We start from the raw sequence: 24,529 nt of genomic DNA on the forward strand, positions 1-24,529 counted from the left end.
CGGGTCACTGTGTGTCAAAAGATACACGTCAAATAACACTATCTGATGCGTCAAATAACCTTTTCATTTGAGGAGCGAAAAAGAACAAAATATATTATAGAATTTGCATGCGCAAGCCAAGCGCCACCACTACAGTCAGTAGCACTGTCAAAGCTGTCAACAAAGGTCTGCGAACAAACACACACAACAGCCTCTAATCATGTATTTGCCAAAACCGCGTTGGCAAAATGCCATCATTTGTTCGACCGAATGGGAAAACGGCTCTGTGAGCATTTGAAATAAGATCAGGATCAAACAAGCAGGATAGAAAATGTTAGCTAGGTAGTCCAACATTTTCCCCAACATACCATCCCCAAGGCAGGAGAGAAAGGATGGCGATACTGCTGCTTCTGCCTGCCTGCCAGCCAGCCAGTCGGCCAGCCAGTCGGCCAGCCAGCCGGCCAGCCAGCCAGCCAGCCACAACCCAAGCAGTAGCACCTGATTTATCCTTGCTATTCTCCTATTAAAATCAGACTTCAGTTCATAAAAATAAAGAGCTAGCTAACTAGCTAGATAGCGAACTAAACAACCTAGCAATGTTGCCCCAAGCAAGTTTCATATTCTGACTAGAGGCTTGACCAGAACATCCCCAACCATCAACCAAATATGAATACTGTTTTATACATTTGGTGGATTAAGATGGTGACACATACAGTTGAAGTCGTAAGTTTACATACACTTAGGTTGGAGTCATTAAAACTCTTTTTTCAACCACTCCACAAAGGTATTGTTAACAAACTATAGTTTTGGCAAGTCGGTTTTTACAACAATTGTTTACAGACAGATTATTTCACTTACAATTCACTGTATCACAATTCCAGTGGGTCAGAAGTTTACATAAACTAAGTTGACTGTGCCTTTAAACAGCTTGGAAAATTCCAAGAAATGATTTCATGGCTTTAGAGCTTCTGATAGGCTAATTGACATAATTTGAGTCAATTGGAGGTGTACCTGTGGATGTATTTCAAGGCCTACCTTTAAACTCAGTGCCTCTTTGCTTGACATCATGGGAAAATCTAAAGAAATCAGTCAAGACCTCAGAAAAACAATGGTAGACCTCCACAAGTCTGGTTCATCCTTGGGAGCAATTTCCAAAACACCTGAAGGTACCACGTTCATCTGTACAAACAATAGTACGCAAGTATACACACCATGGGACCACACAGTCATCATACCGCTCAGGAAGGAGATGCATTCTGTCTCCTAGAGAAGAACGTACTTTGGTGCGAAAAGTGCAAATCAATCCCAGAACAACAGCAAAGGACCTTGTGAAGATGCTGGAGGAAACAGGTACAAAAGTATCTATATCCACAGTCAAACGAGTCCTATATCGACATAACCTGAAAGGCCGCTCAGCAAGGAAGAAGCCACTGCTCTAAAAACCGCCATAAAAAAGCCAGACTACAGTTTGGGGATAAAGATTGTACTTTTTGGAGAAATGTCCTCTGGTCTGATGAAATAGAACTGTTTGGCCATAATGACCATCGTTATGTTTGGAAGAAAAAGGGGGAGGCTTGCAAGCCAAAGAACACCATCCCAACCGTGAAGCATGGGGGTGGCAGCATCATGTTGTGGGGGTGCTTTGCTGCAGTAGGGGCTGGTGCACTTCACAAAACAGATGACATCATGAGGCAGAAAATTATGTGGATATATTGAAGCAACATCTCAAGACATCAGTCAGGAAGTTAAAGCTTGGTCGCAAATTGGTCTTCCAAATGGACAATGACCCCAAGCATACTTTCAAAGTTGTGGCAAAATGGCTTAAGGACAACAAAGTCAAGGTATTGGAGTGGCCATCACAAAGACCTGACCTCAATCCTATAGAAAATGTGTGGGCAGAATGAAAAAGCATGTGCGAGCAAGGAGGCCTACAAACCTGACTCAGTTACACCAGCTCTGTCAGGAGGAATATGCCAAAATTCACCCAACTTATTGTGAGAAGCTTGTGGAAGGCTACCAGAAATGTTTGACCCAAGTTAAACAATTTAAAGGCAATGCTACCAAATACAAATTGAGTGTATGTAAACTTCTGACCCACTGGGAATGTGATGAAAGAAATAAAAGCTGAAATAAATCATTCTCTCTACTATTATTCTGAAATTTCACATTCTTAAAATAAAGTAGTGATCCTAACTGACCTAAGACAGGGAATTCTTACGAGGATTAAATGTCAGGAATTATGTAAAGCTGAGTTAAATGTATTTGGCTAAGGTGTATGTAAACTTCCGACTTCAACTGTATATAGCTACTGAAACAGATGTCGTTTTGCTTTGTTTTTGCAGATCTTTGGGGGATAACTTTCTTTTCTTTTTTTTTTTTTTACAAATTGGTGGACGGGAGGACGACATTGTTTGCATCTATCAGCTAGCTAGTTTGTTTTCTGACCAGCACTGTCCCAGAGCTTGGGGAATTGTGTTGCTCATGCAGGTGTGGCAGGTGTGCGAGACAACTTTACCAGCGTCATAGTATACGTACCAGTGAAGCACTGTGACATATGAAATACGAGTGATAGTGTAAATACTACGTAAAAAGCGTTTGTACACTACCGTTCAAAAGTTTAGGGATACTTAGAAATGTCCTTGTTTTTGAAAGAAAAGCACATTTTTTGTCCATTTAAAATAACATCAAATTGATCAGAAATACAGTGTAAATATAGTTAATGTTGTAAATGACTATTGTAGCTGAAAACAGCTGATTTATAATGGAATATCTACATAGGCGTACAGAGGCCCATTATCAGCAACCATCACTCCTGTGTTCCAATGGCACTTTGTGTTAGCTAATCTAAGTTTGTCATTTTAAAAGGCTAATTGATCATTAGAAAAGCCTTTTGCAATTATGTTAGCACAGCTGAAAACTGTTGTACTGATTAAAGAAGCAATAAAACTGGCTTTCTTTAGACTAGTTGAGTATCTTGAGCATCAGCATTTGTGTTTTCGATTACAGGCTCAAAATTGCCAGAAACAAATACTTTTCTTCTGAAACTCGTCAGTCTATTCTTGTTCTGAGAAATTAAAGCTATTCCATGCGAGAAATTGCCAAGAGACTGAAGATCTCGTACAACGCTGTGTACTACTCCCTTCAGAGAAGAGCACAAACTGGCCCTAACCAGAATAGAAAGAGGAGTGGGAGGCCCCGGTGCACAACTGAGCAAGAGGACAAGTACATTAGAGTGTCTAGACTAGAAACAGATGCCTCACAAGTCCTCAACTGGCAGCTTCATTGAACAGTACCCGCAAAACACCAGTCTCAACGTCAATAATGAAGAGGCGACTCCGGGATGCTGGCCTTCTAGGCAGAGTTGCAAAGAAAAAGCCATATCTCAGACTGGCCAATAAAAAAGAAAAGATTAAGATGGGCAAAAGAACACAGACACTTGACAGAGGAACTCTGCCAAGATAGCCAGCATTTTGTACACTCGGTGTATTTAAGCCAATCTAAATGCAAGACAAACAGTGGACTGATGAACCAGACCTGAACTGTGGAAATCTGTAATTTGGAGCAAGAGGAAGATAAATCTTAGCACTGCCAATTAGAGGAGAAACAAATCTACCCATAACTACAGAGACATAAAACATCTCTCTCTCCTCTGTCTCTCTCTCTCCCCCCCACTCTCTCTTATACACACAATCCCTCTATACTTCCACTTCTCTGTCTCTCTATCCACCCTTCTCTCTCTCACACTCTCTCTTTCCATCTGGCTCAATGCTAAAAGGCAGATACTATTTTCATTCTGTCCTGCTGTTTGTAGGCTTTCAGCACAAATAAGGCAATACAAAATACCCCAGTGAGTGTTGTTGTTTGTGGGAGAAATGAGCCATCAGCTATCAGAAAGTCATTGGCCATTATGACACACAGAGTGTATGTACACCCACTATACACCATTAGTGATTGTATTTGAAGTCTGTCTGAATCCAAAGCATAGGCTGAGGGTATGTGGAATCTCTGGATTCAATTCACCAATTTAGACAGAGCTACAGTAGCATTTTCCCACTAATCTCCACAAAAATGGGGACAGCTTTAAAACAGGAGCAATTCCCGACCTATTCCAACACTTTTCACAAGCGACTGCAAAAACATTTGAATGTACCTCGATACAACTGACGCTGGGTTTAAATGGAAAAACAATAAATTGGCTGTGTGAGGGACGACGTGCAAGGACATTTTTATCTGTCGCTAATGGACGCATGGCGTCCTGCTCCTCATGGCTGATTGGCTGGGGCATATAGAACAGTATGGTAATAAAAATAACAAATGAGAACAGGCCATTAGAGTCATTGACGAGCGCAGGGTTCCCACTAATTAATTGATCCTGAAACTTCATGTATTCTGCAGCGGGAGGAACCTTAATTAATCAGCCTCCATACATCTCCTGGCAGCTGCACTGTACCGCCGTCCTCTTTTCTCTCCATCCTTCCTTCCCTCTCTCTTTCATTTCTTCCATCCCTCTTAATGTCTCCTGTTTTAATTGTGGTTTGGAAATTATGCCCTTGGTCCCTGAGGAGAGGGATGGATGGATGGAGGAGAGGGAGGACTTTGAAGAGCAGCCTTCAACATTTCAAAATGCCTTTCAAAGAGCCACTGGCCCCCACCGCCGGCCCCCACCATCCTCCACAAGCCCCCACCATGGGCCCCCACCGGCCCCGGCCCCTATCTTCTCTGACTTTCCGGGTGTAATTGATGTGTCCCTCTCAGCCATCCGTCAGGCTGACCAGCGCTCAGTACATTATCCCCCCAGACAGCCACCAGGTTCCTAAGTGATTCCGGTGGCTCAAAGTGTTCCTCACCAGGGCAGAAACACGCCTCAATCAATGCCATAAATTACCCCGGCTAATTCCATGCAGTCAATAGCCACGGCAAAGAGGTGATGGGAGCCCATCTGGGAGAGTGAGATCCAACATTTTATGGTGTCGGGAAGGAACGAAGAAAACGGGTAACGTCATACTACATAGGTTAAATGAACGAACAGAAGAGAGGAAAGAGCTTCAGTCAACCTTTCTTTGAATGAGAAGCTCTGAAAGTAGCAGTGGAAAGAAAAGGCTAGCAGAAAGGACAGAGGTCTTCACCAATGGAAGAATGGACGCTGGCCACAGCCACATTTCCACTCCAGTGTAATGATTGGATTCTATTAACTTGGCCGAGGCAAGTCAGTTTGTCAGAACAAGCAGCAGCAGCCACTGGTAATAGTTCCTCCCTGGCTTGTTGACACATTTTACCTCTTTCATTTCACAGACAATCTCTCTCTCTCCCCCCTCCCCTCCAACACATCAAACACTAATGTTTCCTTCAAATTCCTTTTCCTTTCTGTCTGCCAACTTTGACATCACAGGAAATTACAGTGGAATTGGCAGCCTTTTTACTTTCAAGTTCATTCCACTTCCAAAGAAATACCTGTCTAGTCCTGTCATCAGACAGGTCCTTCTGCCATGCTCCCTGCACTGTTTGTTCTGCCTCCTGTGGACCAATGTTGCCTCTGTCACATCACTGACACACAAAGACACAGACACACACACACACACAAACACACACACTTAATTGAACACAGCTCCACATTTGCTTGAGGGCGGAGGCTTTCCTTCAGAGATAAAACATAGTTCAGCTGTGCTTTAAGAAGAGGTGGGAGAGACAAAACATTTACGTTGATGTCACACAGCTGGGTTACTGTGTGAGCCTGCTGAGGAGAGCTGGGGCTGGAGCTGTGTGTGTGTGTGCGTGCGGGTGTGTGTGTGTGAGAGCGATTTAATACCTGTAGGTGCTCCCAGTTCTTTCCCAGCATCTCACTGGAGTGCTCCAGGCTAAGGGGTGGTCATGGCAGCTCTACCCCCCCAGGGAGAGGACTAAACCTGGGATAGAACTAATCTACACGCCTGTCACTGTTCCAGAAAACAGCGATTAACCACACACAGACACTTATACAGGAGGCAGAAAAGCATCCCTGCCACAGCAGGCCCAGTCACACTGTCACTGGGAAAAGAGGAGAGGGGATCGATGTTCTGGGGCCATGAATTGTAAAGGTAAACCCCTAGCCAACCTATCCACTACAATGCATAGTGGGAGGGAGTACTGATACGAGCAGTAACCTGGATGGTGAACCCACACTCAGCCTAAACACAACACACAGACACACAGACACACGATACATGACAGCCAATAGGGCATCATGGGTGTCACCGACGCAGGCCTGTGACATCACGTTGCCTGGCAACCATCCAGCACGCCTGTCTACAGCACGCCAAGCCCTCTGCCTGCCGGGAGCACAATGCATCATGGAGGATAGACAGTCAGAGGCTTGTCATGTAGCAGTACATCACAGACAGCCCTGGCTCCAGCACCAATCAGAAACAAGATGCTCTCTTTTGCTCTTTGACCCTCTCTCTCATCGCCTAGTCTCCATTTGTCTTGCTCTTCATCCTGTAAAGATGAATCTGATGATTCAAATGTTTCCATGTCTCCAGATATAAACTCATTACTTTTCAGTTGGTTATATTTCAGAAATATTTCAGATAATTATGACATTTAGAAGTACGCTTCCCTTGGCCATAGCGAGGTATAACAACTCATTTTATTTGGCTGATTATTCTGCGTGGCGGCTCTGTGATATCTGCTGGCCCTATGGTCTTTCATCTTGTTTTTAATAGCTTTGAATTTCAAAAGACCAAAATGGAATTTGTGTGGAGTTTGTTTTGTGTATGTGTGTGTGCATTTGGGCCAGGACGATACCAATATCGCGACCCTCGTTAGTATCGTAGCAAGGAAACAAAACACTAATTGGATTTAAATTCTTTAGGGAAACAGCCCTAATGTTGGAAACAAACATTATGTTGTCATCCAGAGTCACATATATTTCATTTCCAAACTATAGCACACCATTTTTGCCATGAAAATAAATATTGCGATACGGGTATTCTTCCGGCTCTAGTGTGCCCGTCCACTACCCACTCATGTATACGTGTGTGAGGGCTAGCCTGTGTATGTGTGTTTTTTCACAAAATCCCTCTCCTCTGCTAGAGTAGGTCTCTGATGCCTGTGTGTATGTGGCAGCCCGGTCACTGCAAAAAGATGGCGATTTCGGACGCTCAAAAGGTCCCGAAAAAGTCGATATGCCGTCCTCGGCGCTCAACCCCCAAAAAATGTCAACGATTGCCTAGCACTAATGATCGCAGCCGGAGAGCACTGCATAGACCACTGCGCCTCCACAATTCACAATGCTCTACCAAGCCGTGACACTACTTGATGATAGTTGATGTAAACAGCGGGTTGTTTTAACCCTAACCTTAACCACTCTGGATTAATACCTAAACTTAAACCTCTGAGTTGTTTCTGTTTTAACCCAGTAACAACCCAGAGTTAACCCTGTAACCACGCGGAATTAATGCATCAAAAATAGACGTTCATCCATAATACGTTGAATTTCGAAGGGAAACTATGAGATCTTGTTGTATGTGGAGCCGGAGTGTGCTGATGTCATCAGAACAAGCCAGAAGCAGCCTACAGCAAGGAAGTCTCTGACGTGGTCTCTAGTCTCAGTCAGTCTGCGCACACACACACACACACACACACACACACACACACACACACACACACACACACACACACACACACACACACACACACACACACACAGCCACGCTGGATAGACCCTGGGGTCCAGCTATAATCAGGGACAACAATGAGAATAACATAGTAGAGAGCTAATATTGAGCATGAGAATGGGAGAGTAAATAATGAAAACAGTTTAAATGACACAGTTCATAAAGCAGTCTATACTGCTTTATGAACAGTTTGGATTACTGGGTAGTACTGTGTACAGCATTTACTTCAGAATACACTGGGTCTGGCCTCATGAGTGACGCAGTGGTCTAAGGCTGTGCCACTAGAGATTCTGGGTTCGAGTCCAGGCTCTGTCGCAGCCGGCTGCGACCGGGAGACCCATGGGGCGGCGCACAATTGGCAAAGCATCGTCTGGGTTAGGGTTTGGCCTGCAGGGATGTCCTTGTCCCATCGCGCACTAGTGACTCCTGTGGCAGGCCAGGCGCAGTGCACACTGACACGGTCACCAGGTGTACAGGGCTTCCTCCGACACATTAGTGCGGCTGGCTTCCGGGTTAATTGAGCATTGTGTCAAGAAGCTGTGCGGCTCGGTTGGGTTGCGTTTGGGAGGACGCACGGCTCTCGACCTTCGCCTCTCCCGAGTCTGTAAGGGAGTTGCAGCGATGAGACAAGACTGTAACTACCAATTGGATACCACGAAATTGGGGAGAAAAGTTTTTTTTAGTTTTTTTTATAATACATTGGGTGTGTGTGTGCTTGTGCATGTTTGCATAAATGTTTTATATAAATGTAATCAGAAAGAATGAAGTCTGTTTGTCCTCTTCAATATCATCTGTCCTCTCACTATGTGGGCAACAAAACTTGGCGAGACACATTAAAACTCAGACCATCAGGCCAGGTTAAATATAGCAGTACAGCAGGGGGACGAGCATTCTACCCAGAATAGACTGGCCTGCTTTCAACCAACCAAACTGACTGAGCCATTGGCCTAGTCTCTGTATTGGGACATATAGTATCTCTAACTCACTACACACATGCATGTACGCAAACATACAAACAAACACACACACTTACACCTGTCGTGACTTGACTTTAACATTCATCTGAATACTGTTATTTATCTAATTAACTAACTATGTTTAATTGTTACCCGATTATATTAATCATGTAACAATTAACTCATTAGGATCTGGGGCACCACGAGAGCGGTTCTTTAAAGAGTTACCATCTCCCAAATTAAACTCGAAAAGGTCTTTAACTATCAATAAACAGTCAACTTATTAATCATAACCTTGTATAATATCACCATTCTGAACAGTCGTAACCTCCTGCATCTGCAAAAACCCCAGCCTTACTTATTATTCAGTCCTACTAAATTGGTTTAATTATTTTTTTACTTACTAATTCAATGGGAATACAAGATAAACATACACACCTTGCACCGGTTATTGACTCGAGACTTAATATGCTGAAAACAACAGGTCACTAGTGGAATGACAACAACATGGCTGCTTGTTAAAGAAGAGAGGGAGAGAGGGACAGAGCCACTTAACATTGGTACATTCAGAAACTACTCTCACCTACAGTGACCATTTACTTCGCACACAAATCGCCACCCGCTTTGAGTAAGACATCATGAATGTATTTACGTGAAATGCCTGGGTTCACCGGGGATCTCTCGGTGAACAGGGCAGCCTTGGAAAGGGGGTTGGGCCTTTTCGTGGCATGCTTGTAAGGCTCTGATTGTACAAAATGGTTCCAACAAGTCTTCTACTGTTGTCCTCTTTTGTAGTTGTCCGGTATCCGATGACTTGTCGTGTAGTCCTGAACAGAACTACAGAGTTGAATTTCCTTCCATTCGCTCTTGAAGATGCTTCTTTTAAGATAGGCTAGCCATCCGCGTCGATGGTTTGAGCAGAGTAACAGGATGGTGCTTCTTATATTCACTTTCAAGGATACTTTACTTAGGACAGCTAGTCAGCCGTACCAGTGATTGCCCGGGAGGTGAGTTTATCGTCTCCACCTTGTGTTGAGATTCATTGTAGAAACCACTTTAAACATGCAGATGTAGCTTCACGTTTTTCTGGCCTGGTGTGTTTTTTCTTAACCCATCATTTATAGTTTGCTGGAAAGGAGCAGATCTGGCAGGCTGGCACGCTCCCTGACCTCACTCCAGGCGGTAACTACTCACTGTGCAAAGTTAGGTAAAATAATTATCTCTTATAGCTTCTCAAATCACATCCGACTCTTAACAAAAACACATTCACAATTGTGGAGTATGGAAATTTCATATATGTAGTGGGTACAATTTCCAAGTTACAGTATTTCCTTTATAGCATTTTTAATGACATCACAAAAGAACAAACAAAATGACATTCGTGTTCTTTAGATCGCCTCTGACCATTCCCCACGTTCTATGTTAGAAATATTGTTCCAGCATTCGCTTTTGAACGTGTTAGAGTTTCAGCGGGAAAAAGGCTGTTGAAACAGAGCGCAGGGCTGAATCTTCTCCCTTGATTTACAACAGGGCGTGAGTTGTTAACCCCCACTAGTTATTTTCTTCCCCCTCTATGGTGAGATGGGGTCTGATTGAAGTTATTCGTTGCATAACTGATCTGACCTATTTGGATTCTCATGGACAGTCATGACACACCAAATGGGATTAGCGTGTGTTAAACAGGGAAACACATCATTGTTTTGAACACTGAATCATCGTCTTAGTGAAGTGCAACTCTGGGCTGTGAGATACAGATTTTGACTTGCTAGAATGACTTCCCAGTACTGGGTTTGGTTTCATCACACTACAGACATCAACGAGCCCATTTCAGAGCGAGACAATGGTGAACGCATTGATGAACACCGCTGACAATTCCAGATGCCAGCCACGGAAATAAGAGCGGTGGCACTGCATGGCACAAATCTGAAATGAAATACAATAGATAGTGTTCCAAATGAGAAACAAATATCCCTTGTAATGCTACTTATGACAACTGTGACAAGTCCTGTAATCTATTGTACAGAGGATGCTTTATCAATCACACTGAGATACTTACTAGTCAAACTGACACACTATTGTACCATGACATGATACACTCAGAGAACACAGCATGGCTTGGTATTAAAGTACACTCAAATCAAGTGTCAACCATCAGGGAGGAAAATAGTTTTTTTCCTGGTAAGTCGCATGGTGGCCCTAGGGAGCAAACTCCTGGCCCCAGGGAGCAAACTCATGGCCCTAGGGAGCAAACCCCTGGCCCTAGGGAGCAAGTGTGCAACAAAACAGTAGCACAATTTTAAAGCATCTTCCTCATATGGACATAGTGTACATACCTGCTGTTGAGGGTACTGCATGCCGCCCATGCCCGCCTGGCCCCTCCCCTGCATTCCCATTGGGTATCTGTGTGTAGCGGGCGATCCGTATGGCTGGCTGGGGTAGGGCCCGCCCTGCTGCTGCTGAGAGTAGGGGTTGTTGCCCATCCCGTAGAGATGGGAGCGCTTCATAGCCATGAAGTCCACGGAAGCCACCTAGGGGGAACACAGGAGAAGGGAGAGAAAAGGGTTAGTGCCACTTTTTATAGCAATACCTTTAGAAAATCTATTCATGCCATATGCAGTTAAGAGCGCACCAGAATACATGATTCACTGTCACATCTCTCCAGGGGGTTGATGCCCCTAGGCCTCCCTACAAAGGGTTCTCTCGGGTGAATCTAGTCCATATCCACAACTGGTTAGTGGACTACAGGGGTATAATATAACAGTAATATCAAATACTTCTGTTTGTCAAATACCCTTCTTCTGTTTGAACAACTGTTACACAGCACACTGAACCTGAAAAGAGAGAGGTGCCAGGAGCAATCTATTCCTTTCAACTATTTCACATTTACAGCTTCTTTTCTGGGTCCCGGTGAGTTAACGGGGAAATCGTAGCCAAAATGTCAGGCTGTTAATCCGTCACCTGTATTGTGGATTCGTGAGCAAGGCAGATTATGTGGAGTGTGATGTCTCCTCTCGGCTGTGCTGCATCATGGATGATTTATGACATGTGTTGCCTCTGTCTGTCTCAGACAGACATGGGGCTACGTGTGGCTCATCTCCTCCCTCCATCAACAATAGCTCCACATCCCCACCAATAAAGACTGAACCAACCCTGTTGGGAGAAGCAGAATGGCCTACTGTACTGCACATGCTGCCTGGCTGCTAATCAAGGGACAATATCCAGGAGACATGTCACGGAGAAAATACCAAGTCATTCATTCAGTTGGGGAAAGTTATACAATGATTTTTTCAAACAATTTTATGTAGTAAATGCAATATGTCCTAAAAAGAATATAAAAGAACAAGTCAATATTCTGTGAGAAGGGAGTGATGGACGGTGTTTTCTGTTGCCTGCTCTTTCTAGCTTGTTCTGCAACCAATCACCTCTCCAACTACCCACACATTTACCACAACCACTGACTGTACCCACAGACTAAGGACCACAACCACTGACTGTACCCACAGACTAAGGACCACAACCACTGACTGTACCCACAGACTAAGGACCACAACCACTGACTGTACCCACAGACTAAGGACCACAACCACTGACTGTACCCACAGACTAAGGACCACAACCACTGACTGTACCCACAGACTAAGGACCACAACCACTGACTGTACCCACAGACTAAGGACCACAACCACTGACTCGCCATGCCTATTGACCACAGTGACCATAACCTGACCACATATAGAAAAGAGATATGCTACTGAATATGTTGTATAAGTATGTGGAGCAAAGCCTGGTACTACACCTGGTACTACACTGGTACTACACTATGTATAGGCAAGACAAACACATTTTCACAATTTCACTAATATTTCTCCAAATCAACAAATCACAGCTTGTTTCTGGGCTCATTCAGTTGATTTGACCTCCTTAAGTAGATTCATGTTGAAAAATAATGTTAAAATAATCATTTATATTCCTAAAAGATCCGTTGAAAATTATGCTGTTGCTGCTTCCTGTTGTCATGGCTTTTTGATTTATAGCCCAGTGTCAAAACACTGGTTTGAAATGTCCACATTAATAATGGATTAGCTGAAATATGTCGAGATATTTTGAAGAACAAAAATAGAAAATTACTGTCTACACATACGGATCTGATTTGTGTTCAGATTACTAGTATTTTGCTCAATTAGTACCTTATAAACTGCACACGTGTCAACATTAGTCAAGTATCCCCTTGAAGCTGGAATTGATGAGCTTGTTCTTCTATAATCAATAGCACAAACAAATGAATCACTCACATTGATATTGTGTGAAAACCAATGGAACTGGGCTGATTCGCTGCCGTTACATGTGCCGTTCGTGCTCCTCTAAAAGACAAACCACAACGAACTTAGGTATACTACCCATCGATAGACGAGAACCAACTATCCATTTAGCAACTCATCTCCTTGTGGGACGATGTTTACGGTAGATGGCCAATATGAAAAAGGAAAGAACACTATTTTGACTGGATAATTTCAACGAATCAGCTCTCCACAGGTAGTTCTAAATAGTGAAAGGGCTCTCATTTGAGTGACAGCTTGACTGTCAAATCCGTATATTTACATGTGGCCAGCAACTTTTAGAAAGGGAGCTCCCCGTTTTTTCCTTGCTATTTGAAAGTGACAACTGCTTTCTTAGTCCTGTGACGGACAGGCGCTTATAACAAAATGAACGGTACCAAACCAAAGATATTAATCTGTTTAAAGCAATCACCAATCTGAGGTAATTACACTCAATTGTATGAGGTAAAAAATTTGACCTTGTGTAAGGTGGTAACACAAACTGTCCACATTAGGGAAATTAGCACATTATAAAATAATCTTATATGGCAAAATAATGTCAATTTTGGATGATATTATATGTTTCCCACTCACAAACTATTGCAGCAACTACATCTATTTCCCACTCATTTAACCATTTAGAGAGTGTAAAAAAAAATACACTCAAACACAATGTGTCTACTATGTAACATCTGGTCCATACAACAATGTGATGTAAAGGTTTAAGGTTGAAAACCCAATATCTGGGTACCACATACACTGAACAAAAATATAAACGCAACATGCAACAATTTAAAAGATTTTACTGAATTACTGTTCATATAAGGAAATCAATCAATTGAAATAAATTCATTAGACCCTAATCTATGATTTTCACATGACTGGGCAGGGGTGCAGCCATGGTTGGGCCTGGGAGGGCATAGGCCCAACCACTGGGGAGCCAGGCCCAGCCAATCAATGTGATCTGTGGTTGTAAAGAAATGTGTGCACAAAACTAGAGAGAAATAAGCTTTGTGTGCATTTGCAACATTTCTGGGATCTTTTATTTCAGCTCATGAAACATGAGACCAACACTTTACATGTTGCATTTATATTTATATTTTTATATAAAGCCAAATAATCACACATACACGAGAATGATAAAAGCCTATTATATAAAGTACACCCAAATGTGTGAGGTTCATTCTTTGGAACAAAATTTTTTTTTTTTTAGGAATATCATTTTCCACATGACCCTCTTTAAACTTCATCATTTTAAACCTAGAACACATCATAGCCACTTTTGGTACTTCTGTATTCTCCCTGCCTGCCTCCCTACCTGCAGCAGTGTGTCTGCCTTCCCCTCCCTGCCTGCCTCCCTACCTGCAGCAGTGTGTCTGCCTTCCCCTCCCTGCCTGCCTCCCTGCCTGCAGCAGTGTGTCTGCCTTCCCCTGCCTGCCTCCCTGCCTGCAGCAGTGTGTCTGCCTTCCCCTCCCTGCCTGCCTCCCTACCTGCAGCAGTGTGTCTGTCTTCCCCTCCCTGCCTGCCTCCCTACCTGCAGCAGTGTGTCTGCCTTCCCCTCCCTGCCTGCCTCCCTGCCTGCAGCAGTGTGTCTGCCTTCCCCTCCCTGCCTGCCTCCCTACCTGCAGCAGTGTGTCTGCCTTCCCCTCCCTGCCTGCCTCCCTACCTGCAGCAGTGTGTCTGCCTTCCCCTCCCTGCCTGCCTCCCTACCTGCAGCAGTGTGTCTGCCTTCCCCTCCCTGCCTGCCTCCCTACCTGCAGCAGTGTGTCTGCCTTCCCCTCCCTGCCTGCCTCCCTACCTGCAGCAGTGTGTCTGCCTTCCCCTCCCTGCCTGCCTCCCTACCTGCAGCAGTGTGTCTGCCTTCCCCTCCCTGCCTGCCTCCCTACCTGCAGCAGTGTGTCTGCCTTCCCCTCCCTGCCTGCCTCCCTACCTGCAGCAGTGTGTCTGCCTTCCCCTCCCTGCCTGCCTCCCTACCTGCAGCAGTGTGTCTGTCTTCCCCTCCCTGCCTGCCTCCCTACCTGCAGCAGTGTGTCTGCCTTCCCCTCCCTGCCTGCCTCCCTACCTGCAGCAGTGTGTCTGCCTTCCCCTCCCTGCCTGCCTCCCTACCTGCAGCAGTGTGTCTGCCTTCCCCTCCCTGCCTGCCTCCCTACCTGCAGCAGTGTGTCTGCCTTCCCCTCCCTGCCTGCCTCCCTACCTGCAGCAGTGTGTCTGCCTTCCCCTCCCTGCCTGCCTCCCTACCTGCAGCAGTGTGTCTGCCTTCCCCTCCCTGCCTGCCTCCCTACCTGCAGCAGGGTGTCTGCCTTCCCCTCCCTGCCTGCCTCCCTACCTGCAGCAGTGTGTCTGTCTTCCCCTCCCTGCCTGCCTCCCTACCTGCAGCAGTGTGTCTGCCTTCCCCTCCCTGCCTGCCTCCCTACCTGCAGCAGTGTGTCTGTCTTCCCCTCCCTGCCTGCCTCCCTGCCTGCAGCAGTGTGTCTGCCTTCCCCTCCCTGCCTGCCTCCCTGCCTGCCTAACACTCCTATTAATTAGACAGGCGAATGGCTAAAGGGTGCCGCTCTTCAATCCACACATCCAGGGCACCGTGCCACTCACTCTGCTCCGATATGAGACACACTCAGGTCGCACCTCCCTCCCTCTCTCCCCTTTCCTCCACTCCCTCCCTCCTTCCACTCTCCTCAGTTCATCTCAAGTGGGTCCCCTTTTCCCCAAAACGCTGAGCGCAACTTGAACAAATCTCCTCATGTCACTTCCAAGTTCAAAATGCCACTGCTACACTAAGACAAAGAATTAGGGCTCCTGAGATTGAGGAAGGAAACACACACACAATTCAATTGGAAGGAGACAGAGAAATGCTGAAATGTCTAAGAGTTGCCTCTTAAAGTTACAGCATAACTGCAAGCCATGGAGGCTGCAGCAACATAACTTGGTTTCCTAAACTCATTTTAGATCTCCTAAAATGATAGAAATGTTTTTTCCAATGCTGTCCTGTAAAGTTCAATCAAATTAGGTTTCATCCCAAACTAGGCCTATTTCTGGAGATGAGTCAACTATATAGTTCATACTATACCAAAAAACTACCTTCGATGAGGAACTTTTGTCCCTTGGAGAAACATCTGTACTTTTGAAAAGAGATGAATAGAATCAATTGAATCATGTTTTCGCCAAAAGGGACTGTAAATAAAACTGTCAAAGGGAATAGAGTAGAATTGCTTGTATTTGTTCCAATGTATTTTCAGTTTGGTTCATCTGGGCATGCCATTCAATTGAGGTGTTAAGAGACAATACTCAATCTGAAATTCAATTGATGAACTCCCCTGCAGTTTCCAACTCTCGTGAGCTTATTGCAAAACAAAGCTATTAAGAAAGAACACGAGCAAAATTAGTATCGGGTGAAACCTGTTAAATTGCTTTTCAGACTTCTATTGACTCTGATTTTATGACTTCAAAATGGTTTCAGTCTTTCACTTTAATGTGCAAAGTTGTTAATCAGCAAAAACAAAACGCTCCCCACAAAACAATGTGAAATGTGAATTATAAAACAACAGAATTTACTAATAAAAATCAAATAGACATAAAAGCAATATGATTTAATGGTTATTATTATAATTTCATTTTGAATGTGGGTACATAAATCAAAGATTTATTGGCTAATTTAACTGTTTGCCTCCTATACGCGGTTGTGTGATTGTGTTTCTCTGTGTGTGTGTGTGTGTGTGTGTGTGTGTGTGTGTGTGTGTGTGTGTGTGTGTGTGTGTGTGTGTGTGTGTGTGTGTGTGTGTGTGTGTGTGTGTGTGTGTGTGTGTGTGTGTGTGTGCCTGCGTCCATATGCAGCTCCATCATAAACTGCTAGTCTTGGAGCTGTTGAAAGGAGAAGCCAGTGTCAGCCCAACTCACAAACACACACACACTGCAGTCAGGCCAGTCACAGTGACCATCACTGTCCTGTCCTCCACGCAGATAACCAAATCACCACCTCCCTCCAACATAAACATTGCCGCACCAGCAACAGCTGCTAACCTGGGTTTATCCTCTCTCCTCTGGCATGGGTTTGGTCCAAGGCTGAGTCGGATGGATGGTCCAGAAGGAGAGGAGCGAGGTCTGAGCCCGCCCAGAGAAAAGCCCTGTTGGCTAGCTGTAGTTGGCTGCTCTCGTCCAGTCCCAAGCCTCACAGCATAGTGAGCATATGTCCATACATCATACTGGTTACCAGTATGCTAACACTATGTGCACATCACAAGAAACAAAGAGAACCAATCACCGATGTTTAATGTAATTAGCTATACTGTAGACGGATATCATTCTCCATCCATTGTACCAACCCCTGTCCCCTGAGAATTGACATGCAGACACAGAAACAACAGACAATCTGAATGACATCCTTTCCAAGTAAAGAAGCACAAAATCTGCCGCTTCCTATGAAACCACATGGCTGTGCCTGCAGTACAAAGCGCTGCGTTAGCCCGAAACACAGACGGTTACGGCCCGCTGTTTCATACTGAAGAGAACAGGGAGGAAGAGACTGCAGGGTTAGGGAGGGGAGGGCAGATCGACTTCCATATTAATGTGTGCAAATTCCCCACTCCTGCTGACTAAGATTAGAAAATTAATTTCATGGATGCAAAGACAATACTGATGTCATCAAGCGGAGAGGAGAGGAGCAGGCAGGTTAACTCTTCGTTGCCCAGTCACGATGACAGCAAAATACACAGTGAAGGATCATCTGACAGCAAATGTTGAATACATGCATTCTTTGGAATAATTTACATGTATAAGCTCTTGTCCAGTCTTTTACACAGTCACTGATATTTAACTACTAGCCTGAATGGTCTTGTGTCATGCATCTTCTAAACTAATGTTACAAAGGGGCCGCACGTAACATTCAGCGGGTAACTGCACCGTACTCTGCTGGTAAACGGTTAAATAACCCTACAACAACATTGACCGTGTGGTCCACGTTCCCCGGCAGTGTAAAGAAGCAGACGCTTTCCCAGGACTGAAAGTTTGTCAGTGAATCTTTATAAATACAAAATCTCATTCTGCTTGACACATCAACCCTCGCCGCGTTGCAAAGCGTCTCTTTACAAATGTCAGCGGTGAGCGTGTGAATGGTCCGTGGGGAGTCGTGGCGGGGCAAATTGGCTTTGCTCAGCCCAACAGGCTCAGTTCTGGGTGGCACAGGCAGCTAGGCATGAAGGCCGGCTACGAATGAGAAGCATGAAATTATCACAGAGAGGGAGAGAGGGAGGGACAGAGAGTGACATAGAGAGGAGAGACTGAGAGAAGAAGAAAGACAGAGAAAGAGAGCCAGATAGATAGTGAGAGAGAGAATAGAACGAGATAGAAAGCGAGAGACAGATATAGAGGTAGAGAGAGAGAGAGAGAGGAGGCAGATAAGAGTGTGTTGTCATGCAGGCAGGCAGGCAGGCAGCAGCAGTAACATCATACTATTGTGTTGAGATCATGCTGGTAATTGCTCTCCCTGGTGTTAGGATGCTGAGGCTGCTAAGGTGCCAGTCGGTGAGAGTGCCCTCCGCATTTGACACCAATATTTACAACACATCCCTGTGCGTCTGCAAACGCATCCCCCCTGCGCTAAGGAAAAGTGGCTGAGTGTTTGGTTCCTCACGGCGAGCACGCAGCCGTCATTAGACCAGGCAACAGAGGAGGGATGGAGGGGGTGGGGGGGAGAGAGGGAGGGGAGGGGAGCTCATCTGTCTGAGGAGAGATTGGGGTCAGACGATGGCAGGAACTCTTTTCCTCCTGGAAAAAGACTGAGACTGAGGGGGAAAAAAGCTCAATGACAAAACGAGAGGTGTGTGACGACGGACACACACCAGCACAGAATGAAAACAAATAAAGAACTTAACAGAAAGAGACACATTCAAAACAGCTTGAACCGAAACAACTTGGACGAAGATTCTGCCAACAGCCAGCCCAGCTCTCGCCACACCAGATCCATGCCAGTATCCTGTATCCCTCGCCAGTCAGTCAACAGTAATGAATTGTCAGTGTTATGCCAGGTCTGCAATGGTAGTGCCACTGCCAGCAGATGCACCCATTGATTCTCCCATTAAATCCTCAGAGCCACATAAATAGATGATGAGAGCTATCTCTCCTGGCCGGCTAGCTGGTGTCTGAGGAGTCTTAGAGGAGAGCTGATATTGATGTAGAGGAGGAGGAAGAGGAGGCGGATGCTGCCTGTCTCTCCCGGCCTCTCTGAGGAGCTGGCCTGCGCTGTGTTGGAGAGCTAGACATTTCACTTCCTGTCAGCAGAAACCCTGAGAAAGAGTTTCAGACGCCACACAGTTATTTCATGTAAGGGAGGGCAGTCGTGGCACGAGAGGAATGTGCTCCACTTTCCCTCCCAGTCAGTCAGAGACGGAGAGCCAGGCAGGCCAGGCAGAGAGGCATGCTGCTGGAGAGACGAGACGCCGGGCCGGACGGCCACAGCCATATGAAAGAGGGAAAAAGACAACAATAACTCCATTGCTCCAGGGAGGATCGGAGGCTATTTGTTTATCAAAAAATCTGCAGTGTTTTTTTCTCTCTCTTTAGAGACCAGGCCCGCCATAAACACTGATATTAAATATACACTAGTTATTCAGGGGAATTACCATCTAGGCTAATAGAATGGTCTGGAAGGGGAAGTTATAGTTTACGGCTCCAATAACTATAAATGAGTCAGAATTATCAAGCGTGTTTATGAATTAGCAATGGCTATTCCCCGGTAATGTGTTCAGAGAAGGGGAAAAATACATAAGTGAATATTAAGAGGAGCAATAGATACACAAATGAAGCTAAAGGCTCCTCTGGGCAGAACTATACTCTCTCCTTCATCCATCAGCCTCTGTGTGTCTAGCTGTTATAATAAACAGGCTGTTCAGCTGCCGCCGTAACCACAGAGCAAGACGAGCATGGCCTCAAGTAGAGGATTAGAGAAATGGAAGACTGCGCACTACTTCAGTACAAAATATGCTCCTTAATTATAATGGCAATGTTTTAACCCTTAGGTATTCATCAATCCATTTGGCGTACTACGTTCCATCACTTCTCAAGTACAGCATTCAAAGCCATAGTGCAGTCCAAGAGAATCACCACTTCTCTACAGGGAATGGCAGAATGTCATCGTGCTCTGTGTTTTGGGCCCCAGCCCAGTCCTCTCTGGATATCCATGTTTTCAGCGGAGCCATCAATTACTTTTAAAACAACAAACAGATATCCTGACCTTCTATCCTCCGGCGGCTATTAGATACTCATTAAAAGTCACCTGAAACAATTTGAACCAAATTGATTTCATTATCGGACTCCTCACAGCGACTGTCTGAAAGCTCAGCGGGAAATTTACAAAGTTAATTGGAAAATAATATATTTTCATTATTTTTTTTATTTTCCTTCATAAATGCGCTGGCTGCTGTTCGTGTATCACTGCCAGGGCATTGTATGGATGAGACAACAGCAGGCTGGTAAATTGATCGCAATACACACTCGCACTGCTCACTGCATTCAGAAATTGAGGCTGGATTGAGAGGGGGTTGGAGAGGGTGTGTGTGTATGTGTGTGTGTGCGTGTAACAATAAACCTGGTCCCCCCCGTCACCCCTCTCCCAAGCGGCACAAGGCGAGAGCGTCAGGGGGTTGATTGTCCTCATAATGCCTTGTGCCCCTGGCTGAATGCGCTGGTGGACCTGGGAGTGCCCCGGAAATGGGCTCCCACAGCCTCTCCAGGCCACCCCAGGCGAGCGTGCTCAGCCCAGGCCGCTTCCAATCGCTTAAGACCTCTGAATCAATCAGCAAGCTGGATGAGAACATGGGCTGGTGGTGCTGAGCGATCAATGACAGCTGGCCTAGAGCCTAATGCATGTCCAGGCTCCAGCCACCACACACCCAGGCTCCAGCCACCTACCCAGGCTCCAGCCACCACACACCCAGGCTCCAGCCACCACACACCCAGGCTCCAGCCACCCACCCAGGCTTCAGCCACCACACACCCAGGCTCCAGCCACCACACACCCAGGCTCCAGCCACCACACACCCAGGCTCCAGCCACCACACACCCAGGCTCCAGCCACCACACACCCAGGCTCCAGCCACCACACACCCAGGCTCCAGCCACCACACACTCAGGCTCCAGCCACACACCCAGGCTCCAGCCACCCACCCAGGCTCTAGCCACCACACACCCAGGCTCCAGCCACCACACACCCAGGCTCCAGCCACCACACACCCAGGCTCCAGCCACCACACACCCAGGCTCTAGCCACCACACACCCAGGCTCCATCCACCACACACCCAGGCTCCAGCCACCACACACCCAGGCTCCAGCCACCACACACCCAGGCTCCAGCCACCACCCACCCAGGCTCCAGCCACCACACACCCAGGCTCTAGCCACCACACACCCAGGCTCCAGCCACCACACACCCAGGCTCCAGCCACCACACACCCAGGCTCTAGCCACCACACACCCAGGCTCCAGCCACCACACACCCAGGCTCTAGCCACCACACACCCAGGCTCCAGCCACCACACACCCAGGCTCTAGCCACCACACACCCAGGCTCCAGCCACCACACACCCAGGCTCCAGCCACCACACACCCAGGCCTCTCTCAGCCTGTAGAAGGGCCACTAAAGCCTAAGGCTGTTAACTAATCCTTTATTCATAAACACTTACACTGTCAATATGCACCCTTCTCTGGACAAACAATTAGGTGGCAGAAAGAATTACCTTCATTTCTGTTACTTTTAATAGACTACAACCGTAACACGTTTTATTGCTGTGTTTTTAAAGCATAGACATATTAAAGCACTGAGAAAGTCCAAAGCAAATCCTTAAATTGCACTGCACGGTCTGTTTCATTTTACCATGTGTATTTGTCTTGGACAGTGGACAGACACTTGGCAATACTTATACTGTAGGAGGAATGTGTTGTTTGATCCATAGATAGAAAGAGAATAACAGGGAGAAGAGTCCGTCTCACACTATTTATTCTAATAGTCTCAGTACGCCCAATACAGACCCAGCAGTAAGCTACACACCCAACACAAATGGTTTAGGTCTCACCATAAGGGTTCCCATTTTTCTCCATGGAGTTCAAACTCTCTATCTAACCTCAAAGCCATCACCATTGTCAAGTCACAGAGAAGGCAGACGTTTTATGGAGGGCAGTCCCGGAGCTTTGATCCAGCAGGCCAGACAGGGGTCGTAGTGCAGGCAGGCAGGCAGCCCATCTGGGAGGCAGCAGGGGTAAATGGAAGCACATTGAGCTGCTTTTACAGTTTAAAGGCTCTGAGCAAGCCGCCATTCCTCTACTTGGACCACTGGCTGAGAGCTCCACTCAAAACATACCTCAGTTAGATGGAGGCTTGGAGTCTACAGAGAGTTTAACGTGTGTGTGTGTGTGTGTGTGTGTGTGTGTGTGTGTGTGTGTGTGTGTGTGTGTGTGTGTGTGTGTGTGTGTGTGTGTGTGTGTGTGTGTGTGTGTGTGTGTGTGTGTGTGTGTGTGTGTGTGTGTGTGTGTGTGTGTGTGTGTGTGTAGCAAAACAATATACAGTACAATTCATGTTGTGGTCAATATCCAATAGCTTTCAAGTCAGTCACAAGTAACAATATAAAAACAAAATGTCAATCTCTCTGAGGAAACATGGCTTTCTCTTTCATCCCTCACAAATTATTCATGACAAAAGCTCAATTTATTCATTCCATTCTGTTTACTTTATTACTCTACTTTTATTCTCCTTTCTTTGCATTTGTTTACAAGAATAGAATCCTGACAGAATGATCCTCTCCACAAGTAAAATAAATCACAGCACTCACTCATCATTCAAATTCAAAGAAACATCTAAATTATAGATGGCCCTTTTCCCCCAAATATGCATTTCATTAGCATTTCCTGCCTGGCGTTCTATCTCCTCCACATGCGGGAAGGAGGGAGAGATGGAGGGAGGGAGGGAATGGGAGCAGGCTCACAGTAAAGCAGGACGTGTCCTCTTTCCCAGGCCTAATTTAGGATTCAATTACAATACTCTTTAAAAGCGTCGACTTCGCAATTAATTATTTTAAGATTAGCCTGACAGTAATGGGCTTGCCACCAACGCTTTCCGACGCAAGACGGCTCGGCTCAGCCACAAGACCTTGTTGCCTCTCTCTCTCTCTCTCTCTCTCCAGAAAAAACATAGATATATAAATCAGTCTGCTACCCTTCCCTCCCTCTCTGTCCTTTCTTTTTTTACACATTGTTGTGTTATATTCTGTTTTTACCTCCGCTTTCTCTCCCGCCTGCTCTCCTTGGCACACGATTGATATTACTATGCTGGGCTGCTTTTATGAGCCACTGGGGCCCGCCGTCAGCCCCAGCCCGGGGAAAAACGCTGACGGATGGCCCCTCTGCCGCCGCCCGCCTGCCGCTGCGAGGCGTAAGCAAAAAAACGTCCTCCTCCACTTTGATTGGAGGCAAGTGAAGCATTTCTCTTCTCTGCGTCTGCAGCCTTTCTCCTCTCTCTCTCTCTCTCTCTCTCTCCCTCCTCTCTACTGCCCCCCCCCCCTCTCTCTCTTTATTTCTCGCTGCCTGCCTGCGCGCTTGGAAATTAATGTCTTTCCCCCCCCTCGGCATCAACCAGCCCCTATTCTGTTTATTTAAATATTTGATATGTAAGCAGTCATAAAATAAGTGTCATAACACGGGGAGAATGATATGCGGAAAGGCCATTACGCATAATGGTTTCTGATGCACACAGGGCCCATAGTTTAGCCCAATGGTACACGTGACAGGCCTGAGCACGGAACCAACAGGGAATAGATGAGGCGGAGGCACCCGACATGCAGAAACCAGAGCTAGCTGCATGCCCAACTAGACATCAGCACAGGCAGAAGGCAGGGGGACCCTAACACCGGGAGAATAGGGCCTCAAGCACTATTTACCTCTGAAACACACATTCACAGGACTCCACAATACCCATACATTAGGACATATGACATCATCTGTGTCCTCCCTGTAATCTGAGATTCTTCTGCTCGATCTAATTGATCTGCCAAGTGACAGAAACCTCTTAGTTTCCTGCTCCTCAGTGCCACTCTGAACAATGTAATATTGACCCACCTGAATTTCCCAGTTGGACAGCAGCAGTGCTCTCGATGGAGAAGGCTCATCCTAGGAACACAATCACTTCCCTATCGCCCTCTCCTTTGTGCCCGGCCTCATTTCCCTCTCATTTCTCCAAGTGGCAGATGATTTGTATCGGCCTACATGTGCAACACCCAGAGGAGTACAGCTGTTTCAATTTCACCACATAATGATGAAGATATGAAGGGAGAAATGAAGTAAATACATCTCACAGCAGACCCAAGTCATAACAGAGTACAAATAAAGGGCCCTGATTGGTAGAAAACAGAGAGACGACTCTGACCCTGGATTTCTACTTCATCCCAAAATACTATATGGAAAGTGCAAATCAGCATAAAAATCCATGGCCTAATTAAGAAAATAAGGGAATGTGAGGATGTCCGTTAAGGTGATGGCATTGGCCTGGCATTTCAAACCTCCTCTCTTTAACAAGCGCTCATTATGCCACAGGGCTGAGGGTTAGGGGTCACAGGTCAACAAGGGGTGTTTCCACTGACCCCCAAACCA

The 24,529-nt window shown here is 45.9% G+C and overlaps 1 protein-coding gene across 5 annotated transcripts in view; it reads right to left on the minus strand.

Moving 5' to 3' along the window:
- Window positions 1–24,529, minus strand: part of LOC129812696 (AT-rich interactive domain-containing protein 1B-like) — a 198,970-nt gene that overhangs the window by 159,208 nt on the left and 15,233 nt on the right. For all 5 annotated transcript variants that reach the window (XM_055864489.1, XM_055864488.1, XM_055864490.1 and 2 more), the window contains exon 2: window positions 10,921–11,115. In XM_055864489.1, coding sequence (XP_055720464.1) covers window positions 10,921–11,115 — 195 coding nt within the window. The remainder of the gene's footprint in view (window positions 1–10,920; window positions 11,116–24,529) is intronic.

This window comes from Salvelinus fontinalis, chromosome 16 (genome assembly GCF_029448725.1).
Source record: "Salvelinus fontinalis isolate EN_2023a chromosome 16, ASM2944872v1, whole genome shotgun sequence".
Classification (NCBI taxonomy): Eukaryota; Metazoa; Chordata; class Actinopteri; order Salmoniformes; family Salmonidae; genus Salvelinus; species Salvelinus fontinalis.